The 12,252-nt window shown below is 39.1% G+C and overlaps 1 protein-coding gene across 2 annotated transcripts in view; it reads right to left on the bottom strand.

The window, feature by feature from the left end:
* Positions 1-2,911: 2,911 nt before the first annotated feature.
* Positions 2,912-12,252, bottom strand: part of LOC122817289 (galectin-3-binding protein-like) — a 302,267-nt gene continuing 292,926 nt past the window's right edge. For both annotated transcript variants that reach the window (XM_044090515.1, XM_044090516.1), the window contains one exon: positions 2,912-4,641. In XM_044090515.1, the coding sequence (XP_043946450.1) occupies positions 3,585-4,641 (1,057 nt within the window). In that variant the 3' untranslated portion in view covers positions 2,912-3,584. The remainder of the gene's footprint in view (positions 4,642-12,252) is intronic.

Here is a 12,252-nt window from a genome sequence, read left to right as displayed (position 1 = left end):
GTAAGTGGATAGATAGTAGTGTATGTATAGTTTAGTGTAGGGTTAGTTGTAGGATTATAAGTGTATGTGTGTGTATTGATGTTTTTAGGTGTGCTTGGGTTGTGTGTATGTGTTTGGAATAGCAAAATTTTCCCAAGGAATACATTCGCTGTTCTGAATGTTCGATATTATGTGGTTTAGATATTTTAGGTTCGATGAAATAGCATTCGCTATTTTCATCTTTCGATAACGTGATATAAACACAAGCAACACGCAGTGTTTTATTGAGCTCATTGATAATGGGATCACTTACTCAGACTCTGAGACTGTTGCCAGTATTCTAGCTAATTTCACCTTATGCACTTAAGCCATATTTCTTTCCACCCCTCTCAAACTGTTATACAATATACTTCTACCAGCTTGACAGAGAAAGGTGCATCCACTTGCAAGGCTACCACATTAGTGGTCAAGATAGCAATAGAAGTACCTGGAGAACAATCACATTGCTTATTCTGTGAGAAAGACTCACAATTTAATGAGAAATTGCATGATAGGATGGACATACCAAACCTGAAGGTTGGAGTCAAAAGAAAAGTGAAATGTGAAAAAAAAAATCCTTTAAGCTAAACAGATAAAGTTTCTTCTTGCCTTACTTGTTTAGTTACACTAATTTCTCACATTTAAACTGCTCTGTTGTCACACTGAATGCTACAAATTCAATACCATGATTAAGTTAGATTGAAAATAGTATTGTGTATTGCTTGCCTTTCACAAACTGTAGGCTTAAATGGAACAAGAAAGTCCACACAATCAGTGCAGTGTGAAACATTAAACAGTGCAGTCAGACCTGTAGGTGTAAATAAGCTGAAATCACCAACAATGCCGATACTCTTAACAGATCCATCTAAAACATGAACAGTAAATTATTTTAATCATGTTATGTGTGACATAATACATAACAATTAATTGTACTGCAGTCTGTAACATAAAAAGCAAATGTTTTTCAAACAGCAGATATTTTTCTTAGCACCATTGGCTCCCATGGGACTGATGATCTGTGCTGTCAATCAACATAGATGCTCCTCTCTCTCTCTCTCTCTCTCTGTATATCTATCTATATAAATAAATATATATATATATATATATATATATATATATATATATATATATATATATACACATTGATATATTTGTGTATGTGCATGTGTGTGTGTGTGTGTGTGTGTGTGTGTGTATGTATCTATCTATATATATATATATATATATATATATATATATATATATATGTGTATATATATATATATATATATATATATATATATATATACATATATATATATATATATATATATATATATACACACACACACACACACACACACATATATGTGTGTATATCTATCTATATATCTATCTATATATATATATATATATATATATATATATATATATATATATATATAAGAAATTAACTTCATGACAATAACAGCATTCAGAGAATAGTAAATCACACTAACAACTCTTGTAGCACTTTAATGCTTTTGTCTTATTTATTATCAAGGTTTCATAACTGCTGTTTTATATTTGTTATTATTAGGTCAACTGGTAAATGATTTCCATTAAGCATACCATTATACCTTGTTTGTTGTTTATTGGTTGTTCTAGGGCAAAATAGTTTAACATTCTGTGGGTCACTTCCATTCAATGTAAAATCTCTCAGGATAATACAGTTTCTATTAACATTAGTAAGATGTATCTTGAATTGTCTTTTTGTCATGATTTATGTCAAGGTTTGTAAGCTTGTGAATGAAAGACAGCTTTGTCTGGTTCTTGGCCTTGGATAGCACAAGTACTTATTATTGGTTGATTTGAGAGGTGTAAATGCAAATTTTTCCTTAGTGGATTGGCTATGTCCTCTTGTTCCATGTATGTGCTATCCTTGACTATTCCCTCTTTGCAGTACTGATATTGTTAATGAGATTATCCTAAAGTTAAAGAAGGTCAGTTTAACCCTATATCTGACTTTGGTTGAATTGATCAGAGTCCTGAGTTCCTTGCTGAGTTTTGCAGGAGTATTGCTGTCATCTTGAAAGTTAAATGTATTTTGCATGCAATGAGTATTTTTTATTGGAGAGCTTGCCTAGTCTACATTAAGGCTCCAGTATTGGGGTTCATTTTTAAGTCTGGCATTCTGTTTATTTCTGAGCAGGTCAGATGCACCTTTCAAGCTATTTACGTGTACATAGAATTTGGCGGTAAAGGGATCTGCATAAACATTCTTTGCCTTGGCATAATCTCTAAATACCTAGGTGTTGGAAGATGCATCTGGAATTAGTCTTAAGTTGAATGTGACTGATTTATGGCCTAATTTGGCCTGGGAAGAAGTTATAATTAGTGTGAAACAAAGTTGTTTTATATTGGAAGGCCCAAGTCCAAGGATTTGTCGTCCCCTGGTTGAGGTGTGGAATAACTTGAGTTTGTATTTATGAAATTCAGAAATGTCTGGGCATAAACATTTGAGAATATATTCAGTATTCCTACTTTAAGTTAATTAGTTGCCCTCATTTTTGACTGAATATATGTATTTACAATGACTTCGGGCTGAGAAGTATGACATTCTGTATACAGAGGGGTGTTTCTTAAAATGACACACAGGAGCAAATTTAGTGGTAGAGAGTAGCTAAACAAAGGACTTCACTGGTACTTCTGATTGTTAGAACATTGGTTGGGGAAGAAGCATCTGTATCAGGCTGATCTCTGATGACAAATCTAGTACAGTCAATGGACTACTGGTGTTCATAATCTGGTTTCTACTGATGGACATATCTTCTAAATGGAAAAATGATTTGATGTTTGACAGTGAAGTGAATGCCAGACTCTGTTTTACCGGTACAGCAAAGTGGCAAGTGAATGAAGATTTATTTTTATTTTATTGTTTGGCAGAGTTATGTAAACTCTGGATGTCTTATTTCAGTCAAAGTATTCTTTTTACTGTGTCAGAGTTTTAAAAATAATTAATACAATTACCTAAACGTTTTATACATTGGACTGAAAACTCTGTGTAATGCTGTTGACCTGTTCACATCACATAACAACAAACATTCATCACTTTATTGAAGCACATATAGAATGATCTACAATCACAAGGCAGGTGTTCAGTGCTCCCTATTTAAATATAAAATACTTTTTAGGGTCTGCAGTGCATAGCAGACCCAAAAGAACAACAGAACTGACACGGATCTAGTTTAAAGGCTACAGGTGATTTTCAAACTCCATTTTATTTAGTTATTTACTTATTTATTCTATTATCCCACACCTATTAGAACAATGCACAATGGGGTTAACTTCTATGACAAGTCAAAAGGTCAACAAGTAGTTATATTCAAGTAATTAACCCCATTATACAATCACTTTAAACAAAGACTATGCTATTAAAATCTAATATTCTGTGAGTACTACAGCATTTTCTTGTCTTAAACACTAAATACATTTAGGTAAATTTGGGGTAAGCTTCACTAGGCTTAAAATAGCTCTTGGGATGATAGCCTAGTAACCACCTATGAACTTGTTACATGTTGTGAGATGCTTGCAGTACTTACAACCCATCAGTCATTAACACCAGCATACATTGGCCTGATGGCATACCTGTAGGATGAGTATTCAGAGCTACATGGAAACACAGAAGAGGAAAAATTACTAGAGGGCACAGAAGCAAAATTATCTTTGAATTTTTGAACATGGGCAACATAAGAATCTTTGCAAATCATGACAACTTTGTTTTCATATAATATGGAAGGGTCCTGGGCAAACTGTGCAGTTAGGCTTAATACAGGGAAATTATCAAAAAGACACGAGTGCCCATAATTCATACAGCTTTGCTGTGATGAGTAAAATGAAGCATACCATGGCACTGACTGAGACGTAAACAGGTAGCTGGGGTGTTTAGAGGCTTGGAATGAGTACTGCATGGCATATTGGTTATAGTAATACCCATAATTATATGGATAGTAGTTATTGTTTGAATACAGAGAAGTACGATTGTATAAATAACTCCAAGTCAAAGAGGTATAAATTCTGGGTACATATTTGCTGTCAGAAAAGTTGACATATTGACCAAGTATCTCAAAACCTACAGTATGGAACTCCATTGCTTGTATGTATAAAGGATATAGAATCATTTCATGGAGTGGATATACAGTTAGATTATATTTTTCTTTATACAGACTTTCTGGTGGAATCATGGCAAATCGAATCATTCCAATCAAGTTTTTCATAGTCTGGGGCTTGGTGTTGTTGTTTGATATGATCCAGTTCCTTAAAGCTTGTAAGAGGGCTAGTTCACTTTCAATGACAATGTCTGATCTGGACAATAAAGCCTCCATCAGCCCTGCACTTACAGTAAGCCACATGTCAGACTTGGTGAAGGTCTCACAATTCCAAGCCAGATACTGCAAGCAAATGTCTTCTAGGAAGGTATCTTCAATGGAAACAGCATAGTTGTAGAAGTCGATCTGAGTTTCAAATGTAGGGTCATCTGGCAGCAGCTGTGAAATAATTTTGCTGCAGAACTCCTGCAGATCAGCTATACCATACAAGACTGCCATTTGGTGGAGGCAGCGAGCAGAGTGGAGACCAACTTCAATTTTTTTGGAATAGAGATATCTAAGAAGGAATTAAAAAGTAAAAACAAAAAGTAGAATTATAACCAAATAAGGCAATATGAAATGAAAACAATTCTGCTAAAATAATGACCATTTATGAAATGAAAACAATTCTGCTAAAAATAATGACCATTGGGGCCCACCAGTTTTTACATTTCCTGCTCATTACTATAATCCCAAATAATTTTTTGTTTTACTTAGAGCATCTTTACCATTGTGTTTCCTTATTGTTATTGTGCCTTTCTCAAAGTTCTGAATGATTTCCTTGTATAACATGGAAGCACCAATTCCAAAAAAATATGAAGACTGAGATTAAAACATCAGATATGATATAGTTTCCAAGGAAAAAAACAAAATGATTATGATTTTCAAACTTACCTGCATAAACGATAGTGTAAACGCATTTGAGTAATACTTGAAATGGTATATAACTCTACAATAAATTACAAAGGATAGTACTGCATGCAACAAATTCATCTGTATCCCCACACTCTCTGCACCTTTGTATTCTAACTTAAAGTTTGCTCATCATAGACTATGGTGGAATAAAGTAAATTTTTTTCTCAGCTATTGCATTTTAAACTCTTGGAAGCTGAAGCTGTCCTGAAGATAAAACCAGTCAAAGCATTTGGACTCTAACCCAAAGAAATTCAGGCATGCCATCAACCAAATTCTATATCCAAGTAACCTCTCTTACCACCAACCATGACCCAATAGCACACCCTTTGAAACTGCAACTAATTTCAATTCTTATTTCATTGACACTATCAGCAAATTAACGGTCCAAACCAACTCCAGCCCAAATGCTAACATCCTCCCTGAACCTCCCACACCTCCCAACCCATCTCGGGCCTTTTCTTTGAAAAACGTACCTACCAACTACATTAAATCCTTGCTTCTAAAGCTTAAACACTCCTCCCCCTCCATTGCTCCGATTCTTTCTCCAAAAAGCTGCTAACTCTCTAGCCCTCCCTATCTCCATACTTATCAACCATTCCATTACTGAATCTAAAGTACTCATACTTTTGAAACAATTTTACACCTTACCCATCACCTTACCCCTCCACAAGGGAGGTAACTCCTCAGAACTTGCCAACTTCAGGCCTATTGCAATCCTATCCTCTCTTTCTAAAATTCTAGAGAAATGTGTACACAAACAAATCCTTCACTTCCTCTTACAAGAGAACCTACTTACCCACATACAACATGACTTTCGCCCTAAATATAGCACCTCAACTGCCCTGATTTCCTTTGTAAATACCATCTTTCAAGCAAGAGCCCAAAACAAATTTGTCTCATGCCGACTTCTCAATCTCTTAATGGCATTTGACACTGTCTTCCACCCCTCCTGCTGAACAAACTCTCTGAACTAAACCTATCCAACTCCACTATTTTCTGGTTCACTAGTTACCTCAATGACCAATTTCAATCTGTTAAATGTCTTTCTGCTACTTGTACTGCTCTACCTGTCAGAATGGATGCACCGCAAGGATCAGTCGTTGGCCCATTACTGTTTAATATCTTTACCAACCTATTGACCATATCTTGCCCACAGTCATCACTTGTGCAATACGCTGATGACTCCACAGTTATCACCATAGCTGATTCCCTCTCTGACTTAAATACAAGGACACAGAAATCCTTCTTATCCATTGAAAACTGGCTCACCAAGAGCAAACTAATTCTAAATCCAAAAAAGACTACACTCCTGCTTTTCATTCCTAAAACTATGAACCATCTCAGATCTTCCTTCTCAATCTCATCTCTTAACACTCCTATCACTGTGGAATCGCACACTGAACTACTAGGGGTCATCATCAATGACCATCTCACATTTGATCTGCACATTCTCAACAACATAAAGAAAACCCAGAAAAAGTACAAATACGACTCTGTCATTGTCCATGTTGGTGTGAATGACCTGAGACGTACCTGCCTGGACTACTTGAAAAGAGACATGGGAGAGCTGTCTGATCATGTAGCACAGACCGGTATGACCCTGACCCTGAGTAGCATCCTGCCCTCACCACGAATGATGCCACAGTATAAAGAAAAAATGATCAATTTCGACAATTGGCTAAGTTTCTGGTGTCATTCAAAGGGGATCCAGTATCTGTCTACCTGGGATAACATGCTTGATAAGCCATGTTGCTTCACAGGAGATGGCTTGCATCTGTCACCCTTAGGCTTTCAAATACTGGCCAAGGCTTTTGCCGCCCCATAGTGCCTTTTTTAGGCAAGGCTCAAAAGACAAACGCACCACCGTAAATAGCACAAGTAACCAAAAACTGAGGGTAATGCTACTCAACGCCAGAAGTCAAAACCTCAAAATGTATGCACTCAAGGCACTCCTCAGTATGGAGAACATTGATATCTGTGCAGTAACAGAAATCTGGTTAAAGGTTACAGAGAGCACCCCAGCACTACCAGGCTATAACTCATACCATACTTTTTGGCCACAGAACCTGGACCGAAACAGAAAAGGTGGGGGTGTATCCATATTCATCAAGGATACCCATACCTCCAGGTTAGTGGCACAGCACAATGCCTCAGAGATCATCTATGTGTAACTTACAATGGTCAAAACTGCAATTCAAATTGTAGCTTGCTACAGATCACCCACCATGACCCAGGACCCCCATTCCATGTTTCTGCAGACACTGGAAAATATGAAGGTTCTAACAAACACCCTACTATTGGGTGATTTCAATTACCTAAACATTAACTGGGAGAACTACTCAAGTACTAACTCCCTTGCCCAACGCTTCCTAGAATTTATAAACTCGAACACCTAGGATCAACTGGTCAACACCCCCACCAGAGATGACAACATATTGGAACTGGTCATCACCAACATGGGCAACTGGTGTTCTACACCGGAGGTCAAACCCTTGCTGGTTAGATCAGACCATAGACTAATCACTCTGGATATCCACATTCCGCCCCCACTCCCAATCAAGGAAACCACCGTGAAAAACTTTTCAAAAGCAAACTTCACGTTTCTTAAGACCGAGGTGGAAAGGTTCACAGCCCCCATGCTAATGGACAACTCTGTCCAAGCTGCTAAATCCCTTACAAAGGCACTCTATGAGCACCTGCAAGAATGCATGGATCATGCCATCCCAAGCAAAACCAAGACTCACTCCTCCAAGAAAAGGAAACCAGTCTGGTGGACCCCTGCCATAAACAAGCTATACAATAGAAGGAGGAAACTAGTGCAGAAAAGAGTAAAATCCCAAGAAGGAAAGACATCCCTGATCAGTATCAGCAAGAAACTATGATCCCTCATAAAATCATCCAAGGCTAGCTTCGAAAGAAAAATTGCCAAGGACTCCAAAGATAATCACAAAGCATTCTTAGCTATGTCAAGAACCTAAGTGGAAACTCTCAGATCTGCTCTGAGTTAGTGCAGAATGGCACAAAATACACTGAACTGACTGATATTGCCAACATTCTGGCAGACAGGTTTAGTGCAAACTTCACCCCCCTCTCACCCCCTAAAGGCCCATAACCATATCAGAAGAATGTAGTGCCCTGGCAATCACTGACACACAGGTTAAAACAGCCCTATCCAAAGCCAAAAATACAGCTTCAATGGGACCAGATGGTGTCCCAGGCTGTGTCTTACAAGAGCTCCAAAATGAACTAACCCCTCAACTAAACACACTGTTCAAACTCAGCCTCTCTACAGGCTACATACCCACAGAGTGGCACACAGCAACAGTTATCACGCTCCACAAAGGTGAGCCACAATGGACACCAGGAACTATCACCCTATAAGCCTGACTAGCCTGGTCTGCAAGGTGCATCATCATGGAATTCATTAACAGAGACATTGGAAACCTTCAAACATTGGACCCTACCCAGTTTGGCTTTGTTAAGGGCTGATCATGCCCCATAAACCTGGTGGACTTCTTTCAGACAGTTACCAAGGCTTTAGACGAGGGAAAGGAGGTCCACACAGCCTACCTAGACCTCGCAAAGGCTTTCAACACCATTCCCCATTCTGGTATTATAGACAAGCTCACCAGCCTGAACATAAACCCCTACGTCATGAAATGGGTTGCCAATTGGCTCATGGATAGAACTCACATGGTGAGAGTTGCAGGCTGTAGGTCCAACTCTAAACCAGTTACAAGTGGCGTCCCCCAGGGCTCAGTCCTGGGACCCCTCCTGTTTGGTATGTACTTCTCAGAGGTACAGGCAATCCCAGAAGGACTACGGCTGACCAAGTTCACAGATGACTGCAAACTGGGGGCCATAATTGACTCTCCAGCTGATACAGACATCCTCCAGAAGGGTCTCACAGAGATGGATACCTGGTGTCAAAATCATGGCCTCAAGCTAAATGCCAAGAAGTGCATAGTCATCACCTTTGGAAAAAACAAAGTACTCCCAAGCTACCACATACATGGTAGTCCCCTAAAATACAGAAAATATAATAAAGGATCTGGGGACCCAAGTAGATAGTAATCTCTCCTTTAATAATCATATTGCCAAGGTGGTTAGAAAATCCTATGTGGCCCACCTAATCACAAAAGGGTTCACATCTAGAACAAAAGAGGTTATTGTGCCCCTCTACTCATCACCCATCACTCATCAGACCCATCATTGAGTACAAAGCCCCATTTGGGATGTACCTTACAAGACACGTGCAACAGCTGAAAAGACCACAGAAGTACCTCACTGGGAGGATTACTGGCCTCAAACATATGCCCCGTGCAGCCCAACTGAAGAAACTCCAGCTGTACTCAGTTGCATACCTCTTACTCAGAGGTGATCTCTACCTGACATACAAAGCCATGTCCAACCCTGAATTGATGGAGATGCTCCACCTAAAAAAAAAAAAAAAATCCCCAAGAGCCACACACTCTAGGGAGCCAAACCTCACCACAATGATAAATAGGACATGTTGGAGGGATAGATTCCTGTCCCAGAGACTCCCCATGCTTTGGAACAGGATTCCAATCTACATTAGGCAGAGCCCCTCACTAACACTCTTCAAGAGAAACCTTGACGAGTGGATGGGAAACAGAAAATTTACCCTGGGGATCACTGCAGTGGCTCTGTTGGACAGAGGCACAGGGAACTAATGGCTCTGCTGGACCGAGGCACAGGAAACTAATCTAAGGGGGCAGCAAAAGCCAACACATTCTGGCTAGGCTTATAGATGCCCTTGGGCAGATAGCCTAGTACTTACCTATGAACCTATGAACCCACCAAAAACTAGGACTCCTTTACAGGAACAAAAATTTCTTACCCAGTAAAGCCAAAAATCTCCCTATCCCATGCCTGCCTTCTCCCCAGCCTATGCTATGGCTCACAAATCCTCACTAACCTTCAAACTACTCTCTTAAGAAAACTAGAATCCACCTACAATAAAGTTGCTAGATTCACTGCTGATCATTCCTAGCACTCCCACCACTGTCTTGGCCTTAAAAGGTTAAAACTGGCTAGAATCTGCTTCTCTCTCAGCTTCAAATGATTCATTTGGTTTTGTTTCGACCCTCCTTCTGTCTGAACATTGCCTCAGTTGTCTCGCTCTACTCCTCACCAAGGTCCCTATGAAGCACTGAATAAAACCTTCAAATATACAAGCCTAAAACTAGATTAGTACAAAACCTTTACAGCTACTCCCCAGCCCAATCTTGGAATAAACTTCCTTTGAATATCAGAAATAGCAATCACCCACATAGTTTCAAAACTGCTACTAAAAACTATCTAAACAGTACATAGATCTCTCGCTATAACTATCCTCCTTGATTGACCACCCCTTGCTCTTCACCCCCTCTCACCTAACTCCCTTTCTCTCCTCTATCCCTACTCTTAAGTTCATTTTTATAATTTACTGTATTTGAGTTTTGTTTCTGCACGCATTGTGTAATTGTGGAGCTTCTCTCCCAAGACCTCTGCTGAAAAAGGGCTTCGGCTCAGTCGGACTAACCCGGTCAACAAATGTCAAACAGACAAATAAATAAATAAATAGTTTTGCATCCAGGGAAATGTGTTTAGAGTACTGCACTTATCTTAACATTTAAACCAGCTTTGTGTGGTTCTTTTGCAATTCATGTGTTTTCTCTGAATCTGAAGTTACAGCTATTAATTGAAATCATTTTATTGTTTACACTGCTTTTTCAAGTAGGTAATGTGTTGTGGCTAGGAATTTTAAATCAATTTTCAGTGGGCTCTCTTATTTTTCTGCATTTTTTCACTTTTGAGCTGCTTGTACTGTATATTTGATCATGGAAACACTTCCCAGTCTCTTGTACTTTATATTTTATTTGCCAGCAACACATCAAACTGAGAAGGCTTAGACTGGTAAAGCTTGAGTTAGCCTCTTTTCATACATTTTCTGACTTTTATTACATATTTAAGCTATACTTCCAGTCACATTCATTTTGATACATTTATTTCTCCAGTTTATGCCACTGGTCTCATTTTATATCAATAGTGCAGTTGTTTGTAACTGTAGCTGGTCTTGTGCCATAGATCTGTAGTTAAAGTCACAGTAGTAGGGGTATTGGGATTTACTGCAGTATCTGTATCCCTGACCTTCATTGGCTCTGGTTTTGGCTTTTTGAATTGGCTTGCCTCCTATGACCTGCACTGAGCTGTGCTCAGCACATCACTGCCATAGGACTCACTGGACAATGGGTAGTATCCATAAGAAGCCTGCCTAGCCTAACTGACTTCAGTATTCTAAATCTGTAGTCACTATGAACTGCGCCAAGTATAAATAAGATGCTCTATGCTGCAGAAAGGCATGCCAAGTTTAGTAGTTCTTCCCGAAAAAGATAACTAAGGTACCTTCCAACAAGTAAGTAGGCACTCCATACTACCTATCCAAGCAGGTACCATTATCCCTACACCTTAGAATCAAACCCAGCTACCTATCTCAGCAGGTACCAACCTCCCTGTCCCCAAACTCAGACCTGTCACAACCATGGACCAGCAGTTCCCCACAGTTTCTGTAGCCAGCCTGATTGAGATGGGTATCTTGAGACAATATAGGGATTGTCTCTTATGCTGCCTGACATGCTACTCAAGCAGCATAACACAGTGTCTGAGAATTGTACATACATGTCTCACTCACAGACAACACAGACACCAAGATCATCAGCAGTTACCTCCAAAACACACCTTTCACAGCCCACATAAAACACATTATCTATTATATGGTGAGGATGTAAAGTTTAACTCATCCAAACCACGAAGACCTCTGAAACATAGCGAGAGCATTAAGCACCCTCCAAAATACTGCAAAGCTTACCATATCAAATAGCACTAGGGGCTGTTGATGGGCCTATAAGGCAGGCATCTACCCAACCAAATATTCTAGTCAAAGGTAACTTCATTGCAAGACATACTGAAACACCACTCACCAGGATGAATGAGTAAAGCATGAGGGTCAGTTGTTTGTCTGGTACTAGGATTTGTCATATCAACCAATCAGCTCCTTAAACAGCAAGTACCAGTATGACTCTGATATAGTACATGTGGGTATAAGTGACTTCAGATGCACCTTCCTGTACTGTGGAGCTCTCAGACTATGTGCTCCAGGCAAGTATGAGCCTAGCATTGAACAGCATTCAACCTTCTCCCAGGATAATGC

This window comes from Protopterus annectens, chromosome 12.part0 (genome assembly GCF_019279795.1).
Source record: "Protopterus annectens isolate FY-2018-M chromosome 12.part0, PAN1.0, whole genome shotgun sequence".
Taxonomy (NCBI): Eukaryota; Metazoa; Chordata; order Ceratodontiformes; family Protopteridae; genus Protopterus; species Protopterus annectens.
This window is presented reverse-complemented; position numbering and strand designations above follow the sequence as displayed.